This window comes from Esox lucius, chromosome 12, assembly GCF_011004845.1.
Source record: "Esox lucius isolate fEsoLuc1 chromosome 12, fEsoLuc1.pri, whole genome shotgun sequence".
Classification (NCBI taxonomy): Eukaryota; Metazoa; Chordata; class Actinopteri; order Esociformes; family Esocidae; genus Esox; species Esox lucius.
In genome coordinates, this window is record NC_047580.1 from 29,454,110 (window position 1) to 29,474,340 (window position 20,231).

General features: G+C 43.5%; 1 protein-coding gene across 7 annotated transcripts in view; it reads left to right on the plus strand.

The window, feature by feature from the left end:
* arhgef25a (Rho guanine nucleotide exchange factor (GEF) 25a) overlaps positions 1-19,039 on the plus strand; it is a 74,033-nt gene extending 54,994 nt beyond the window's left edge. For 6 of the 7 annotated variants that reach the window (XM_020051721.2, XM_034296180.1, XM_010875117.4 and 3 more), the window contains 13 exons: positions 1,743-1,867; positions 3,460-3,526; positions 4,764-4,867; positions 5,205-5,274; positions 8,684-8,773; positions 9,625-9,717; positions 10,229-10,279; positions 10,457-10,534; positions 10,901-11,092; positions 12,287-12,467; positions 13,336-13,586; positions 14,389-14,532; positions 16,243-19,039. In XM_020051721.2, the coding sequence (XP_019907280.2) occupies positions 1,743-1,867; positions 3,460-3,526; positions 4,764-4,867; positions 5,205-5,274; positions 8,684-8,773; positions 9,625-9,717; positions 10,229-10,279; positions 10,457-10,534; positions 10,901-11,092; positions 12,287-12,467; positions 13,336-13,586; positions 14,389-14,532; positions 16,243-16,371 (1,575 nt within the window). In that variant the 3' untranslated portion in view covers positions 16,372-19,039. The remainder of the gene's footprint in view (positions 1-1,742; positions 1,868-3,459; positions 3,527-4,763; positions 4,868-5,204; positions 5,275-8,683; positions 8,774-9,624; positions 9,718-10,228; positions 10,280-10,456; positions 10,535-10,900; positions 11,093-12,286; positions 12,468-13,335; positions 13,587-14,388; positions 14,533-16,242) is intronic. The other variant, XM_010875118.3, reaches the window with a different exon arrangement.
* The last annotated feature ends 1,192 nt before the right edge of the window (positions 19,040-20,231 follow it).

Below are 20,231 nucleotides of genomic sequence, written 5' to 3' on the forward strand. Positions count from 1 at the left end.
GATTTGTGCCTCCGCCATTCTGCCCTCCTGTGTATCGACCTTTGCCTGCCTGACTACTGACTTTTTGGAATTAGAACTACGCTCTGTGTAGAGTACCACTCCATGGGTCCTTGTCGTATTCTTACACCTCTAGTTCAAATGCTGTAGAAATCCAAAAGCAAGCGGCCATATTAGCAGACATACCTAATGTCTCATTGGTGTAGACTACTTACAACTATTCACAAAATATTTCTTTGACAAGTGATCATTTAGAGGTACAGCCAGAAGAGGACCGGCCAACCCTCAGAATCTTGTTCCTCTCTAGGTTTCTTCCTAAGTTCTGACTCACTAGGGAGTCTTTCCTAGCCACTGTGCATCAATGCAGTTGTTGCTTGCTCTTTGGGCTTTAGGCTGGGTATCTGTAAAAGCACTTTGTGACACAACTGCTGTTGTGAAAAGTGCTTTATAAAGTGAACGTGACTGATTGAGAGGTCATTATGATCATTTGTGGTTTATGGTCCCACTTTTAGTGGATACTGAGTGATTTGTTGACGACCGTTTAGATTGGGATGATCTTAGGTATTCATGAGAGTTCCAGTAAAGTGGCCTGTGAAACAGCACTCATCCATGCCTCATCCAGTCAGTTGATCAGGTGGGTTAGCCCACAATGCCTTCTGACTCATTGTGTGCGGATTGGATGTGGAAGTATGACACAATGTTCAGTATTCTTCCACCAGTGACACACAACTATTTAGCCCCACTGGGTATTAACACCAAAGATGTCCAATTAAAATGATACATAGTTCTCTATAACACAATCCTCTTACTCATCCATTACCTTTTTGTGTCTAATATTCTTTACTGAGCGAAGCCAGAAAGAACTGCAAGGGCTACTGGCTATGTTATTTTTTTCTCCCCTTTTAATAAAAATAAATAAAAATACAAACAGAAGAGAAGAGAAAGTAATAAAGATTCATCACCAAAAAAACCCCCCCAGATGTCTGTCATCTCCTTCTTCCGCTGCTAGACATCTCTCTCCTCTGTTCAGGCCAACAGGCAGTGCATTAGGCTCCAGACCACATGCAATTACGGCTCCAATATTTCAGTGTCTCCAATAGTTCCGTCTGCCCCTCTCTGTGTCTACCTACCGCGTGCCTTTCGCTTCACTGTCTCATTCTCTTCTCCTCGGCGTTCACGGCGTGTTCACCACACCCTGCTCGTGCCAATCAGAACCCTGAGCTTATCAGACTGTCACTCCCCTCAGAGTCTGTCTGCTGGAGACCCTTCCCTCCCTGGTCACCTTGGCAACTGGCATCATTATCCACCCATTCCTCGCTTTACCTCCCTCGCTCTCCATTGCTTTACCTCCCTCGCTCTCCATCGCTTTACCTCCCTCGCTCTCCAACGCTTTACCTCCCTCGCTCTCAATCGCTTTACCTCCATCGCTTTACCTCCATCGCTTTACCTCCCTCGCTCTCTATCACTTTATCTCTCTGGCTTGCTCTATCACTTTACTTCCCTTGTTCTCTCTATCACTTTACCTCCCTCGCTGTCTTTCACTTTACCTCCCTGCCTCGCTCTCTCTTTCCCTTCACTTTCCCTTCCCCTCTACCACTCTGTACCTCTCTCGCTATCACCTTCCACTCCCCTCACTTTTTTCCCTCTGTCCTTCAGTTTGCTTCTGTCTTATCCACTATATTGACAATGCCAACGGACAAAAGATGATGTCATAACCCCGTTTCCTGTCTCCTCTGCCTGACCAGGATACTCAGTCCACCAATGTCTGTCCACATGGCAGTGACTCAGTGGTGATGGACGACACCTCCAGCCAATCATCAGTGGTGGCCGACAGTGAGGAGGAGAGGCGGAGTGCTTTGGAAAAGAGCATGTAAGAGGTTTACCTGCACCACACAACCCAGTTAAACAAAGAACACAACACAGCACAGTGAAACACAACACAGCACAGTGAAACACATAGCACAACACAGCAAAACACAACAAAACACAATGCAGCACAACCCAGTAAAACACAGCTCAGGAAAACACAACACAGCACAGTAAAACAAAACACAGCACAGTAAAACAAAACACAACACAGCACAGTAAAACAAAACACATCACAGCACAGTAAAACAAAACACAGCACAGCACAGTAAAACACAACACAGCAGCTGTCACCAGCTTTGAACATTGGAATGATCTTAAATCAACTGTAATAGGATTTGGAATAGGAAAACTTTGGGTTTTACTGTCACATCAATTGTATTGACCTTTCACTGAACTGAGCTGAGCTGTTTCATTAGTCAGAAGACATGAAATGTGTGCCCATTTGAGGCTGGCATATATATATATTTATATTCCCATATATAAATCTGACTTTGATGCAAGCATTTTTACCAACCACAGACCTCTCCACATGGTACTGAGAATGTCACAGAAGGGAAGGTTGTGGAGTGGTCAGTTTGTGAGTAATAAACCTCAAGGCAACAAATGTTAGATCATCTGATAGGATAACGTTACATTTAGATAATCTGATAGGCTAACGTTACATTTAGATCATCTGATAGGATAACGTTACATTTAGATCATCTGATAGGCTAACGTTACATTTAGATCATCTGATAGGCTAACGTTACATTTAGATCATCTGATAGGCTAACGTTACATTTAGATAATCTGATAGGCTAACGTTACATTTAGATAATCTGATAGGATAACGTTACATTTAGATAATCTGATAGGCTAACGTTACATTTAGATCATCTGATAGGCTAACGTTACATTTAGATCATCTGATAGGCTAACGTTACATTTAGATAATCTGATAGGCTAACGTTACATTTAGATAATCTGATAGGCTAACGTTACATTTAGATAATCTGATAGGCTAACGTTACATTTAGATAATCTGATAGGCTAACGTTACATTTAGATAATCTGATAGGATAGCGTTACATTTAGATCATCTGATAGCTCTTGCGAACATACCTTATCACTACTCCGAGCTCTTAAGCTAAAAGAGACGACATCGCCAACTATAAACATCAGAAGGTAGTGATTTTTCATTAATTACACTATCCCTCTCGACATCAAATTGAATAGTTATGCGATCATTTTAAATGTCAAAGGAATGTGTAATCTAAACTTCCTATGCCACAGAAGGGTCAACTACTTCATTAAAATGTAAATTAGCTCTCGAACTCGGTAAAGCCCACAAACCTGCTGCTGAATTGCAGCGCATGCGCAACAACGGGACGTGGTAAGGATCCTGAAAAGCACCTGCCGTATATTTTTGACCTTTGATGGGGAATGACTGCAGAACTGAGCTCGTTAAGCATTTCACTTACATTCTTGAGGAATCACTGGGTGCGCCTAGATGTAATTCATTTAAATGTCCACCAGTGGATGTAAGAACGGCCAATTAAAACGGTGTAAAACCTTTTATTGATGACTGCGGTGTGTCCCCGTCTCTCCCACCAGGTACGTACTGAAGGAACTCATCGAGACGGAGAAACTGTACGTGGAAGACCTGGGTCTCATAGTGGAGGTGAGAGTATAGTGCCATATTAATTGTGCCCATATCCAATGACAGTGATGTCAACAGTGGCAGAAGAAAGCGTTTGCTGCTTTGATCCTCCTAACGTCGGGTGCAGGATGTTGTTGCTCTGCTCTGATGCTCATGGTATTGTAAACTGTGCTCAGCTTGGAATAAAAATTTTGTATTTCATAAAAGATATTCTGTTTTTCTGAGGCAGTGCATCAATCAATCAATAAAATGTATTTATAAAGCCCTTTTTTACAACGGCAGCTGTCACAAAGTGCTTTACAGAGACACCTGGCCTTAAACCCCAAGGAGCAAACAACAGTAGTGTTGAATTTCAGTGGCTAGGAAAAACTCCCTAAGAAGGCCGAATTTTAGGAAGAAACTTAGAGAGGACCCAGGCTCAGAGGGGTGACCAATCCTCTTCTGGCTGTGCCGGGTGAGATATTAAGAGTCCAATTGGAATAATTAATACATTTCTCTGGGCTAAATCCAGAGGCTATTTGATTTGAGTCTAGATCAGAAGTATGACCAGGTGGACAAGGACAGAGACAGCAACGGGCCCCCCAAACCAGGTAATCCGCAGGTGTGGACCAGGACCTCATCTCCTCCTAAAATTTTAAACTGGAGGAAACTGAGAAAAGTTAGAAGTGCATTCCTCATAGCCCCCAGCATAATAATATAGCAGCGTAACGCCTTGGAACTGAGACGGGGGGGTCACCGACACTGTGGCCCTACCCGCAACCCCCCTGAATGAGGTCTGAGTATAGCCAGCAGCGTACAGCCCAATTGCACAAGTGCACAACAGAGAGTCAACAACAAGCCATCACATTTGGCGGCGCTGCTTTTATTACAATAAGAGGGAAACACTTTTCACTGTCCATGTAGATGGAAAGTGAAAAGTTTTCTTCTTTTCTCTCTTTCTCTTTTCTTTCTTCAGTCCAGCACGTTTGATTTGAAATATAAGGTTACGTTACAGACTGTCAGCTATAATTTTAGGGTATTTACATTGATAAACTGTTGATAAAGCTGTGTCGGAATTACAGCCCTGTACATAGTTCCCCCAGTTTAGGGGACCAACATGTTTCTGTCTGTCCTGTGTTCCTCAGTTGGTTTTATCACTTGCAACTGCAAGATTTTGGGTTCGATTCCACTGTAAATGCTCCCCTGGGCTAAATGACCACACTGAAAACTAAATGATGAATGTTTGTGATGTTCATCTGGGTGTGTTTCTGCTCTGCAGGGCTACATGGCCACTATGAACGCTAAGGGTGTCCCGGACGACATGAAGGGAAAAGACAAGATTGTTTTTGGAAACATTCACCAAATGTATGACTGGCATAAAGAGTGAGTAGCAAAGATACAGTGTCTGTTTCTGTATACAGGGCCAGCTGTAGCCCTCCCCTAGTGCTCCCTAGCATTCGGGGGCCCTAAATAACCGCTTATCTTGCTTATACCTCGAACCGGCCCTTTGTATGTATGTGTGTATATGTGTCATAGTATATGTGTGTAAGTATGTGTGTATATGTGTGTAAGTATGTGTGTATATGTGTGTAAGTATGTGTGTATATGTGTGTAAGTATGTGTTCGTATGTGTGTAAGTATGTTTGTATATGTGTGCGCCTGACTGGGTTCCTAACTTCTCTCTCTCTCTCTCTCTCTCTCTCTCTCTTTCTCTCTCTAGCTACTTCCTGGGCGAGCTGGAGAAATGTGTAGCAGAACCGGAGAGACTGGCCCAACTTTTCATAAAGCATGTGAGTCCACACACACACGCTCACACGCACACACCGATGCAAGCAACGAGTGTGCCACAGGCAGTGGACGGTAAGTAGCTGTTTCCTGTGTCCGCCTGTTGTGAGTTAAGGTAAATATCTGTAAGGGAGAACACACAAAGAACTTCTGTTTATTCTCCAATGTCCCATGCTCTATGTACTCATTTCTATTGGCCGCTATACACCTCTCCACCTCCCTGTTGCAGATAGCAGCTCTCAGAGGCACACTTACTCATACACACCCATACTTGCACACCCACACATGCACACCCATACATGCACACCCATACATGCACACCCATACATGCACACTCACACATGCACACCCATACATGCACACTCACTCATGCACACCCATACATGCACACTCACTCATGCACACCCATACAGGCACACTCACACATGCACACCCATACATGCACACTCACACTTGCACACTCACACCAGCGTTTCCCCTCCAACTCCTTGTTATTGATAGCAGGGCCTCAGACTGGCCTGTGTTTTCCTAGCTACAGACAGGCTGGCTGGCCTCCAGACGAGACAGGACTGGACCGGTCCGTCAGGAAGTGTGTGTGTGTGTGTGCTTGTGGCTGGACTCAACGGTCCGGAAGCACGCGGAGAAAAACAGTCTCAAGAAACAGGCATTATAATGGCACATAAATAAGACTTAAGAATAATAAACACTTGGCCCGATTCTTTGATGTGGAGGCCGTTTTCCTTTAACTCTCAATGTCGACCTGTTTCTACCCAGTGTCCTCTTGGACAGAGGACACTGAACAGAACAGACAGATACAGGCCTACTCTTAGGTCTAGTACAGTCCTATAGTGTGTCTATTTCTGACACAGGAATACAAGTGAATAAGCAGCGTCAGATGTGGGACGGGATGTTCAGTATTCCATCCAGATAATTAGATTAATGTTAATTAGATAATTGGTGACAGAGTAGTTACAGTATGTTGGGTCATTTAATTTGACCGGTTCTGAGTAAAACAGATTGAGTTAATGAATTCAATTTCCGCCTCTCTCTTTCATCCTTCCCCTCCTTCCTCTCCCTCGCTCCTCCAATCTTTCTCCCGTCCTCTACTCCTTGCCTTTTCCCTCTTTCCCTCTGTGGCCTTTAAAAAAGGCAATAAGACTTAGTCCCCCCTGTATGATCAAATTAAAAAGGCTTTGGGCAAATAAACGCAGCTTGTAACTAAATCTAAGCATGGTGTCAAACTGTGAAAACGAGCGTACTATAAACAGAGTGGAGCAGAGTAAAGCAAAGAGCCAAGGAGAGCCTGGATACAAACACATGCATATGTTACTGTGAACACACACATAAGCTACTGTGAACGCACACACATTGCTGTAAACACACACATGTTACTGTGAACACACACACATACTACTGTGAACGCACACACATTGCTGTAAACACACACATGTTACTGTGAACACTCACACAAACTACTGTGAACGCACACACATTGCTGTAAACACACATGTTACTGTGAACACACACGTTACTGTCAACACATGCGTGTTACTGTGAACACATGCGTGTTACTGTGAACACACACGTTACTGTGAACACATACACGTTACTGACAACATGCACACGCTACTGTGAACACACACGTTAGTGTGAACACATACACGTTACTGACAACATGCACACGCTACTGTGAACACACGTTAGTGTGAACACATACACGTTACTGACAACATGCACACGCTACTGTGAACACACACGTTAGTGTGAACACATACACGTTACTGACAACATGCACACGCTACTGTGAACCCACATGTTACTGTAAGTACATGTTACTGTGAACACAAAGAGTACATGTTACTGTGAACAAAGAAGTTAATGTAAACATGCACCATTTTCGGGTAAACACACACGTTACTGTAATTTTTCGGACCACCTTACGCTACGCTTCTGAGTCAGTGTTATGTTACAATCCAATTAAGTGTATGCAGGTTAAAATAAAATATTAGGCACCTGTTTTATGTGTTTAAAATATGTAAATTGGTGTTCTAGCTGTGCATTTGATCAGTAGCGCCAGCTGAGTGAGAAGGAAGACATTTTGCTACACCTAAAAGGAATGAATCTTAGAAGTATAAACTTCATGTCAGATCTCAAAGTCAAAAGGCATTTGAATCAGACAATCCACAATAACCTTATTATTGTGTGCGTGTGACGTGCCCAGTCATCCTGCTTTGTTGTAGGCTGCTCTAGTCAGGTGTACAGACAGAGCTGAAGAGCTCCAGGCCATTTCCTGGGTAGAAAACTGATGCGATAAAAGTCTGATTATGTGGAGGATTGCACAGTGGGTCATATATACATAAACTGCTGCGTTCATACATCCAGTACAACTCTGTTACTGCAAATGTAAGCTCTCTATCTCTCTCTCTCTCTCTCACACACACACACACAAACACACACATACACACACATAGATATTATCACTCCCAGTCTCCCAATATAGCAATTCTGTCCTAAGCATACATTTCAACAATTACTCTGTGCAACATATTGAAATTATCCTATGCCTATTCCCCACTAATATAACAGTATATTTCAATGGCTCTAAGACTAAGATTTTGACCAAGCTTTACAGATATCGCTGTAGCTAGTATTTTGCAAAAGGTCATTTAGTCACATTAGACCAGATCCGGAGGAATAGCCAGGCAAAGAAAGAGTGGGTGATAAAGTGAAGAGAGAGGAAGGATAGAGAGAACAGAAAGAGAGGAGGTACTGAGAAGAAAGGAGTGTGTGACATGTGGGGAAAAAAGAGAGGAGAGAGGCAGCTTCAAAGTGTTGCTTAAAGACAAATCATTGTTTCTTTGTTCTGTTCCTTCCTTTCATGGATATTGGCTCAGAGAGATGTTGCACGGTGATCTTTGTAGATTCCGGACATATTTTTGGCAGTCAAACAGACAAAGCTAACCTGTGCTAAATGGACGAGTTACGTTTTGTGTAATAAGGTCACTTCCATTATGTGTAAACTTTTGTCGACTTCCATTTTGTAAACCCCAATTGGGATGAAACACTCACAGTGAGGTGGTCCAAATTTGATCTTTTGCCCAATTAGTGGCAGAGTAACAATTAGACTGAGTCCGATTGTGCTAATTGGCCTTTGTGTCTAACGTTATCTTTAATATACTGTTCTGCACTGCATGCATGTGTTCTGTACAGTTCTGTTTGCATGTATCTTAAATATAAAGTTCGATATGATTACAGCACAGGATAGTGCAGTGGACAGCAGTGGATGTAATAGTGTCTGTGGCCCAGAGTGGCCAGGGAGTTTTGGCGGCAGTCATTTTCCTGTCCAATAAAACAGAAAAACTCCAGAATGCATTTCTTTAGATGCTGAGTGTCTGTCTGTTGTTTGGATTACAGGAGAGGCGTCTCCATATGTACGTGGTGTATTGCCAAAACAAACCCAAGTCAGAGCACATCGTCTCAGAGTACATCGAGACCTACTTTGAGGTGAGTGTCTCAAGGCAAACCTACACTTAGCATACAGTACATCACTGGTCTTTCTGAAACTCTCCTCGTTATTGTGGTTTTGGAGGATTTTGCTTTTGTAGGAATTGAAAGTGTCCCATTTCATAGTCTGTGGTATAATGTTAAAATAATTAAATATGTCACATTGATCAATGGTTGTGGTAATGTAGTAATGTATGTCACATTCAGTTATGTCATTGCATTAATATTAATAATAAATAATAAATATATCGTATTGGATTCCTTAGTTTTGGGTAGTAGTAGAACTGAAATGTGGATGGTTGCTTGTGGCAATTTTATTGATTTTGTTGCGCCAATATCATCTTTAAGGGAGGTGGTGGTAGTATAACGTAATCTGATGTTTCCATTTTGGTTGATTTGTTATATTATGTATAATTTAGGGATGTCCTGCATGTTACCTACATGTTGATAGATGGTTTTGTTTTATGTTGATAGATGGTTTTGTTACATGTTGATATATGGTTTTGTTTCATGGTGATATATGATTTTGTTTCATGTTGATAGATGGTTTTGTTTCACGTTGATAGATGGTTTTGTTACATGTTGATAGATGGTTTTGTTACATGTTGGTATATGGTGTTGTTTCATGTTGGTAGATGGTTTAGTTTCATGTTGATATATGGCTTTTATTACATGTTGGTAGATCGTATTGTTTCATTTTGATAGATGGTTTTGTTTCATATTGGTAGATGATTTTGTTACATGTTGGTAGATGGTTTTGTTTCATGTTGGTAGATGTTTCATGTTGGTAGATGTTTCATGTTGGTAGATGTTTCATGTTGGTTATGAGAATGAGTGTGTTGCCCTACCAGGAACTAAGACTACAGCTGGGTCACAGGCTACAGCTCAACGACCTGCTGATCAAACCAGTCCAAAGGATCATGAAGTACCAGCTACTGCTCAAGGTGACCCATTCCCACCCATCCATCCAACCTATCAACCAAGGAACCACCCACCTGCCTATCTACCCAAACAACGAACCACCCACCCACCCTCCCTCCCCAAAGCCACCCAAATCTCCCCACCCACCCACCCAACCAACCACACATCCATTTCCCCCAGTGCCTGCTGAGCTGCTGTTGGCCTCACCGCAGTCTGCCCGAGAGCCAGGGCCAGCAGTAAACACACACGGACACACTTAAATCACACACACAGGAACATCACAGTTAGCGGAGGCGGATGCGAAAAGATCAAACCTGCGCTGAGGTCTAAACTTAACGACCAAATGCTCATAAAAGATGATTATCTTTATGATGAACGTAGTCGTTAAACCTTAAGTGCCAACCCAGTGTCTCCCTGTCTTCGAACTGACCTGAGAAAATAATAAACGTCTGCCAGAGGTCCTTGATAATTTACACAACACTGACTAGTATATGTGGGGTGGTTCTGACCCCCATTCTGTGTTTCTGTGAACAGGACTTCCTGAAGTACTACACCAAGGCTGGGATGGACACTGAAGACTTGGAGGTGGGGACTGTTCTGACGCAGCTCATGCCGTAATAATTACACTGTCTCTACTCTGCTTCTGGTATCAATAACCTGCTGACTGGGGCCTGTGTAAGGTTGCGTGCTGTCGGTTTTAATTTGCTGAGTTTAAAGGTGCCTCACTTTAAGGAACTGTCTTTCTCTCCTCCGCCGTGGCAGAGAGCAGTGGAGGTGATGTGCTTTGTGCCCAAGCGATGTAATGACATGATGAATGTGGGACGACTGCAGGGATTTGAGGTAAGGCAATGCCGAACTCAAGTCTGTTTACGCGTTCACGTGACGCACTCCAGGACAAGCTCTGTTTATTTAGCTAACAAAGGGCTTGGTGATTGGGTGACCAATTGAATCAAAGCTGCTGGTTCTGGAACACATCATGTCTCAGGGGCTGGAGCCGAGGTTTGCACAGCGGTGCTGCTTGCTATCAGTAAGCCACGTAATAAACAAGGATGCTTTGTACGTTCAGGCACTCCATTATACAAAGTGACTTATGTGACGATTTAGGGTTAAGTGACTTGCTTAAATGCACAACCACAGATTGTTCTGTTCTTGTCAGTTCAGGGAGTTGACCCATTAAGTGCTGTGGTCCTGCCCTTTCCTCACCAGGGTAAAATCACAGCGCAAGGAAAGCTGCTCCAGCAAGACACCTTTACTGTGATCGAACAGGATAGCGGCTTCCTGTCCCGGGCAAAAGAGAGGCGGGTCTTCCTGTTTGAACAGCTTGTAATTTTCAGCGAGCCCATCGACAAGAAGAAGGGATTCTCACTTCCTGGATATACCTTCAAGAGCAGCATCAAGGTCTCTCCTATTTATGAATTAAGATACTTAAATGTGTTGCTCTTGTGTGAGGGAGTCAATAAAATCAAAGAAATCGAACACTGTGTGAACGGTACACTAATCAAATGTTTGGGGTCACTGAGTTGCAAAGAAAGAGCCATGTCTCAGACTGGCCAGGAAAAAGAAAAGATCAAGATGGGCAAAAGAACACAGACACTGGACAGAGGAAGAACTGGAGTCGGAGTCACCTCTTCACTGTTGACACTGAGACTGAGGTGTTTTGCGTGTACGATTTGAGATCCAGTTTTCGCTGTTCTGTGAGGGGAGTAGCGCACGTTTCTTGGCAATTTCTCACATGAAAAAACCTTTATTTCTCAGAACAAGAATAGACTGAGTTATTTGTTTCTGTCCATTTTGAGCCTGTAATCGAAAACACAATTGTTGATGCTCCAGATACTCAACTAGTAAAGAAGGTCAGTTTTATTGCATCTCTAATAAGCGCAACCGTTTTCAGAAGGGTTTTTCAATAGGGTTTTCTAATGATCACATAGCCTTTTAGAATGATCAACTTGGACGAGCAAACCCAACACAGGACTGGAACACAGGACTGATGGTTGCTGATAATGGGCCTCTGTATGCCTACATAGATATTCCATGATAAATCGGCCATTTCCAGCTACAATAGTCATTTACAACATTAACACTGTCTACACCAGGGGTGTCAAACCGGTTCCACGGAGGGCCGAGTGTCTGCAGGTCTTTGGGTTTTCCTTTAAATTGGTTCCCAGGTCAGACCTGAACAACCAGGTGGGGGTAGAAATTAACCAATTAGTGAACTAATTAATCAATCAGGTACAAGGTGAGAGCGAAAACCTGCAGACACTCGGCCCTCCGTGGAACCGGTTTGACACCTGTGGTCTACACTGTATTTCTGATCAATCTGACGTTACTTTAATGGACAAATATTCTTTTTTTCCTTTACTTTCGCAACCAAGGGGCATTTCTTAGTGACCCCAAACTTTTGGATGGTAGCGTAACATGACCGCCCTGCGGTCTGACATGACAGTGCCTGCTTCTGTTCCCTGTTCAGTTGTAGTTGAGGAGGTGTTTAGTCACCTGCACACTGGGCTGCCTTCCTTCGGTTCCCCGCCGTCAGCCGTGTTGTAGCTCAGGGGAACTGGATGTTGCGCTGAATGTTCGTGCGGCGTGTTCCAGGTGAGCTGCCTTGGTGTAGAGCCCCCAGTGGAGGAAGACGCGAGCCGCCTGGTGCTGACGTCGAGGGGGACTGACGGGAGTGTGGTGCGCTACGTTCTTCAGGCCGCCTCCCCAGAGGTCCGCAGCGCCTGGGTCAGTGATGTGGGACAGATCCTGGAGACCCAGAGGAACTTCCTCAACGGTAGGATGGTAGATGCATGCCAATGGAAAAACACCACAGCCTGCCTTTAACATGTTTGCGTCCAACACTGTGCTGCTGTGACCCGATGCCGTTGCCCCGGAGATGCAAACAGAAAAAGCCTACACTGTGAACACTCACTCGAGGTCCGGATTTCTCCCAAACTTGGTGTTTTTGATCGTCTGAATAATTGGCGGGCGATAAAGCTTTGCTAATTCTCTCTGTCCATTCAGAAGGTTTCCTGTCTGGAATTCACCTCCTTAATCAAATAGGCCTGGAAAGAAATGTGTAATCACCTAGCAGAATCATGACGGTCAGCAAATCTACGAGGAATGAAGACAAGCGCAGTTTCCTCTTTTATCAAAGGGAAGCAAGTTACGGTTGAATTAAATGCAGCCAAGCACATGTCATTTTCAGTAGTCCCAACTGGGGCCTCTTTGGCCTCTTGGAACAGCAAATTGCTACTGATAAGGACCACTGGTGACAGTATAAAAACACTGTGCTTGAAATACTGCTAGATTTTAACAGTATAATCCTCGAAACCATAACTGAATTCATTCTGAGATAAAAATCCTGAAACGTAAAACTAAAAACGACCCTACTTTGACTCACATTCTGGCCTTTCAGCTTTGGCTGAGACTGATCGTAAAACGCAACACAAGTAACCTTTACGAGTCACACGTATAACGTTTGGCCTTTCAGATTGCGCCTCTCTCTTCCCCAGAGCCACTAATGCAACGAGGACACAGTGCAGCAATGTCACCCAAAGTAGTCCAGAACCAAGTTGACTTACACAGGCAATGAAACCACAGTGTACCAATACCCATATTACGACCATAACAAACCTTGTGTGAATCACTGATCCACGCAGCCCTCCAATCGCCCATCGAGTACCAGCGGAAGGAGAGCACCAGCAAGTCCAACAGCCTGGGCCGGACCATGAGAGCCCCTCTGTCAGCCGCCACGGGGCCCCTGCGGCCTCACTCTTCAGCCTCCATCGACCGCCAGCGTCTGCCCTGCCTGCAGTCCTACAACACCTCCCTGCCCGCCCTCTATCTGCCCAGCCAGGGGGGTCAGGGCAGTGGCTCCCAGGACGCCACGGATACGCACACACCTCAGGAGGTGAGGGCACACATACTATTCACACACACTGTGACCTGCAGCCACTCACGGGAAAGCCTGATCGTGTTCACATTTTAACCGTAGACTAGATTATAAAGACCACACCATCCACACCGTAGACTAGATTATAAAGACCACATCATCCACACCGTAGACTAGATTATAAAGACCATACCATCCACACCGTAGACTAGATTATAAAGACTACACCATCCACACCGTAGACTAGATTATAAATACCACACCATCCACACCGTAGACTAGATTATAAAGACCACACCATCCACACCGTAGACTAGATTATAAAGACCATACCATCCACACCGTAGACTAGATTATAAAGACCACACCATCCACACCGTAGACTAGATTATATAAAGACCACACCATCCACACCGTAGACTAGATTATAAAGACCACACCATCCACACCGTAGACTAGATTATAAAGACCACACCATCCACACCGTAGACTAGATTATAAAGACTGCACCATCCAAAACCGTAGACTAGATTATAAAGACTACACCATCCACACCGTAGACTAGATTATAAAGACCACACCATCCACACCGTAGACTAGATTAAAAAAGACCACACCATCCACACCGTAGACTAGATTATAAAGACCACACCATCCACACCATAGACTAGATTATAAAGACCACACCATCCACACCATAGACTAGATTATAAAAACTACCTTCATGATGCAAAAAAACATATAAAAAGATGCAATAATAAAAATCTGTTTGCGATCAGCTGTCTGTATTGACTGTTTTGGTGTGTGTGTGTGTCTGCAGTCTCCTCTGGTTAGCAGGAACCCCCAGACAACAGTCTCTCCTGCTCATGTCCTTGTGTCCTTCACTGACCAGTCGGCCCAGTCTGCACACGCCCAGAATCCCCTGCAGTGTCAAGCTGTGTCCAATGGACTGTACGGCACACAGGTACAGACACACGGACACATACCCACACACGCACATACACACCGATACACACACAAGCACGATCCAAGCAGGCCCAGACAAGGACCCCCACACACACACACACACACATACAAACACACACTGTAAAATATTCAGTCGATATTCAGTCAAACAAAAAAGATGTTGAATTGAATGACCAGTTCAGAGTGGCTGGGTGTCGGGTTTGGGAATACTGTCAACATGACCACCGTCCTTCAAATAGGTCAATCATTGCTTCAAGCCTCACTTCGATGTCTGTTCATGAACGTTCCAGGATGTTTTCTGAAAACACCATATTTTGGTTTATAGCAAACGTAATATTGAGGCAAGTGAAATTGAGTGGGCAGAACCTAGAACCTTTTATCCAGTAGTGAACGCCTACTATGTGAAAAGAGCAGGTACAGTAAAACAAATTAGCGGCGGCCTAGCCATTAGAGCGTCTGACAAGTAACTGGAAGGTTGTTGGATCAAATCCCAAACGGGCAAGGTGAAAATGTGTCATTATGTCCCCGATCAGGGCAAATATCCCTAATTTCTCCCAGTATGATGCTGTAAATGGAAATATGTTCTTAGACAACCTACCGGGTAAAATAATAACATTTGCATAACAAATGTCAAATGAATTTCCCTGCCATCCTTCTAAAACAGTTTTTAGACTTAAGGGTAAAATCCCCAAAACTGAAGAAGACAATCAGCAGAATGTTCACACCATTCTTTGTAAACCCTAGAAATGGTTGTGCGTGAAAATCCCAGTAACTGAGGAGATCTACTCAGACCAGCCCGTCTGGCACCAACAACCATGCCACAATCAAAATTGCTTAAATCACCTTTCTTTCCCATTCTGACATTCAGTTTGGAGTTCAGGAGATTGTCTTGACCAGGACCACACCCCCTAAATGCATTGAAGCAACTGCCATGTGATTGGTTGATTAGATAATTGCATTAACGAGAAATTGAACAGGTGTTCCTAATAATCCTTTAGGTGAGTGTAATTGCTCCATTCGAGCAAAACTGAAACAAAGTTCAAAACCACAATGTGTTACGGTGAAATTGTGACTGACAGGCTGATCTACAAATAATGACTTGACAGAACGTTGAACTGAACACATCCCTCAGCTGGCAGGTGTCTTTAAATACTGCCATAAGACCACACCGGCTGGTAACACAATTAAGGATAAGTAACTACTGCTAACTACAGAACCATCTGTCATAATTTGGCACTTGTACTGATTCCAGACCATCTGATCTTGTACTTGACTGTTGCAGACAGCCTAACAAATGTCTCTGACATCAGTTTTTCTCTGTATCCACTCAGGCTGAATGGGGCCTATCAGTACATAACAAATGGAAAATAACTGGACCCAGAAAAGGAAGTCAGACATTCAGAGATGCCTATCAATGGCCTAATTGTTCTCTCTCATGGTGGAATTTGCAGATTATGTGGTTGTGACTGACATTGTTTAACAGGGGAAAGAAAACAGACACACAAATGTCTGTTGCTGATATAGCTCTTTTACCCCCCCCCCCCCAAAAAAATGCCTTCTACAACACCCTCCCAGAAGAAATGTTTCCTGTATCTAGATTTCAAATCTCAGTAAATTGCAATAACTATGTTGAGTACATCTATCAATCTGTACTGAACTACAATCTATCTTTCATATATTAAAATGTCTGCCTCCTTCCCTCCCCCAGCAGAGAGCAGCAGAGAGCTGTCGTAGCAGAGGTCTGCCTGGGGAGGCGGGACCTCCTGTGTCCGTCTCTGGTCCTTTGGTGGGCCGGCGATCTAGCAACCTAGCCCAGCTCAACGAAGACGACCTATGAACCCTGACCTCCAGGAGGAACACTTAAAGGTCACGGACCGCCTCACCCAGTATGGAGAGTAGCAGCAGGATCCGGCCTTACAGATGGTTGATTCTGTTGTAAATTTAGGCTCCTGTTGAAGGCGGAGGTAGGAGTCTCTGTGCAGAACCAGGACTGGATCGAGGCTGCTTTATGAGATTGTTCCCGGGTAGTTTATTGACATTCTGAGCAAATGAATCCTGGATTGCAATGTACAGACGGAGCAATGGACTGACATTGTAAAAACCCTCACATCTGATTTTTTTTAGCGATGTGGTGCGAGGCTGAAGACTTGCCTCCGTGGCGAACCATTAAAATGTAGCACTCAGAGGGCTGGTGCCATGTCTAAATGTATGAAGAAAAATGGACATTAGCTATTATGCTGAAAGCGGAGGTTGCTTGTTTAAATTTTTCATCTTTAGAGAATTTCCATACAGCATCTATTGTAGTGTCTATCTAATGGCCTAGAGACTGTTCAAAAGAAAATTAAATGTCCATTCCTGATTGTGTGTGGGGTGTCACTGGAGAAGTGTGTATGTGTGTGTGTGTGGGGGGGGGGGGGGGGTCAGTGTGTGTGTTTATGTTCTTGGGGGGGTGTGTACAGGACACTCCTTGTAAACATGCCAAAAGAAGCACTCCACCCTGAAGAGAATAGGACTGTAGATCTGAAAGTCTCTACTTTTTCTTTCAACTCTCTCATAACATTAGGAGAATTGCATGAATCTGTCATGGAACAGAACTCTGCTCCTCCTCGATGTTCTCTTATTCTCTTTGACTGAAGTTGTCTCGTCTGATCTCAACCTTCTGGAGTGTCAAAGGGTTAGGGGGTCCCCTGGAGGCGCTCTGCAGGCGTGGCCTCAGTCCGGGGTGACTCCTGCCTTTATAGTCTTTCCTTGATTCCTTGGGATTTTCTGAATCCGTTAAAAAAATCTTTCTACCGTCCTCTCGGACCCAGAAATCGATGAGTTATCAATTAGTCGAGAAGATGTAATTTCCTTACTAGGCTAGCAGAAGGGTAATATCCTCACCCTCAGCCGACACTCATCAAGGACACGTATGTGCATCCTGTACCGGAACAGAATCAGCTTCTGTTTTGTCTGAGGAAAACACGCACGGGGCAAATTATACACACATAATGCTCAACTAACTTTTCATCCCTTTGCATTTGTTGTGGGAACCAGCACTGTCAGTGTACTTCGCTTGATAACGCTGGGGGGCTAGAAGGGGGGAATTTGTTGCACACTCCGTCTCCCCACCACCTCTCCTACTTTACCTTTGAACATTTTCAAGAGGCCAGAGGGGACCTAGGGGAGAGCATACAGGGCAATTAGCTTGGACAAATACAAAAAAAAGCCCTTGCGTCCTCTGTTGCCATCCTTTTCGTTCTCTAAAAGTCAGCGGAAAGTGAAGAAAGGATTTTGTTTTGATAAATGGAGACAGAAGGGGACACAAGGAATTGAGGAAAGACTACTGAGTTGTGGCCAGAAAAGCAAATTTGATGGGCAAAGCTTGCAGATTCTCAATGACTGAAATTTCAAACGTATCTTCCCTTGACCACACTGGTCCTCTAGGTATGTGGTAGAAGACCATAAGGAATTGTCTTTAAATGTGATGAGTTGTCTCTACAGTACGTCAATGACATCCAATCAGGATGTGTCACAGCTTTCTGCTGTATTCAATCATCTCTGCTAGCTTTTGCTCCTGCAGCCCCATGGCTAATGCTAGCCCAGGCTTAGATTTCTGGCTTTTAGATGAAGGGCTAATGCTAGCCCAGGCTTAGATTTCTGGCTTTTAGATGAAGGGCTAATGCTAGCCCAGGCTTAGATCTCTGGCTTTTAGATAAAGGGCTAATGCTAGCCTAGACTTAGATCTCAGGCTTTTAGATAAAGGGCTAATGCTAGTCCAGGCTTAGATCTCTAGCTCTTAGATAAAGGATGACCGTTTTAAGGACAGCTAATTACTTAGATTGTTGTATCTACTGACAGTTTGGATAAAACGTGGCCCATCTGCATGCTCTGTTCATATCAAAATGACCCTTGTGCCAAAAACAGGAGCTTTTGAAACTTTGACTAGTTCAGTTGCCATTGCCACTATGACATACAACCAACTGTGAGGTTTTTTTTTAACACATCAAACACATGTAAGTCGGGATTTTATGTATATCAATGACCAAAATTTCCACTTAAAGCAAATGACTGTAAAAATATGAAACTGGCTGACGTCTATCCCGCAAGCTCTAAGTGAGTTCCCTTCTACTGCCAGCAGGGGTCAGTATAAGGCTATCACATCCAGATAGTGGGTCTGATAAGGCAACTCCGCCAAAGATCAATGGCTTTTAGTTCCAGTGCCACCTCCAGCTAAATCTACTTCAAATATCGGCCCTGAGAAAACAACCATGCCGCTTTGAATTCAAAGCAGTTTGGTCCATAACTTCACTGCTCATGGACTACACAGTGCTGTTTGTAAAGTTGAACAGTCATTTCGGTGGTTATTTTTTGAAATAGCATTTTGTGCATGTTAATTATATATGAAGGAATACCACAAGAGGAATAGGTTAAAGGATAGAGCAGGATAATGGGTTATACTGACGCCATGTTTGACTGTATTGAATCTGTTGTATTATATCAAATAAAAAGTGTCTTTTCTGATATTTGAATTGTCAGTTTATCTAATAAACAAATATCAATTTCTCGGTTTGAGGACATATTGTGGGAGTATGAATTACGACCAGATTTACATTACACATATAGTATTACATTATACAATGTACATACAGATTTACATACAGATTTACATTATACACATACATGTCAAACAGCCCCATTAAGACAAAGACGCCGTCCCAAATCAACCCCTGAAACCTAAACGTTTGGAGATCTACAAGGACTTTATTGGCTTAACTATTAAGGTGAACATTACACCCGTCCAATCAGAGGGTAAGGTGCAGCTATTCCCAGATTGTTTACACCTGTCAAATGCCCTCAGGTCTTCACAAGTGCGTAGGGTGTATGGCCTAGTGGTTGATTTGGATTCGGGACACCTCTGGATACATAGGGCCCACCAGACATCTGGGGTTCAGAAAAAAGGAAGGCTCATCTTAGAACAGGGCTGTAAGGTAAATACAGACCAGTCCTGAATGTAACACACCTGTGATATTTGGGGGTTTGGAGAGAGGTGACCGGGGGCGGGCGGGGGTGGAGGTTTGTTCAGAGGTAAAGGGGGAGAAGAGGGAGAGAGGGTGCTAATGGCTATTACATTTCATGAAAACTTCCTGTCAACACAGAAAAAGGGGTTTGTTTATTTGGTTAGTTATATGGTTTCCCTCAGAATGAAACGTAAAGGATTTTATTGTTAAAACACTTGTTGTTTGCATGGAAATAAGACAGGGGGTGTGACAGGGCGGAAGGTGATGGGTAGTGAGGGCAAGGATGTGGGAGTATGACCACATTAGGGAAACATGTTTCCCAGAGATCATACAGGACTACAATGAATTGGAAAACAGATCAAACATTGATAAACTGCCAAACAATGCAAAGTGAAATCACAGCAGCAAGACGTGTCACCCGTTGCCATGAAAACAACATTATAAACAGAACCACAATTAATCTCTTTATTTTCAATGTTGTTCATACTCTAACTATCAGTACATTGTAACAACACAATACACAGCTAATACTATAACATTTGAAATGCATTGATCATTTTGAAACATCTGGGTATTTTTACTTTAAATGATGTTTCTTCCAATTTTAAATATATATATTTTTGTTCATTTTATCTTTCTTCTCTTCCACTTGCTTCAGGAATGTAAATAAACATTTCTCATTTCTACAAAGCCCTTC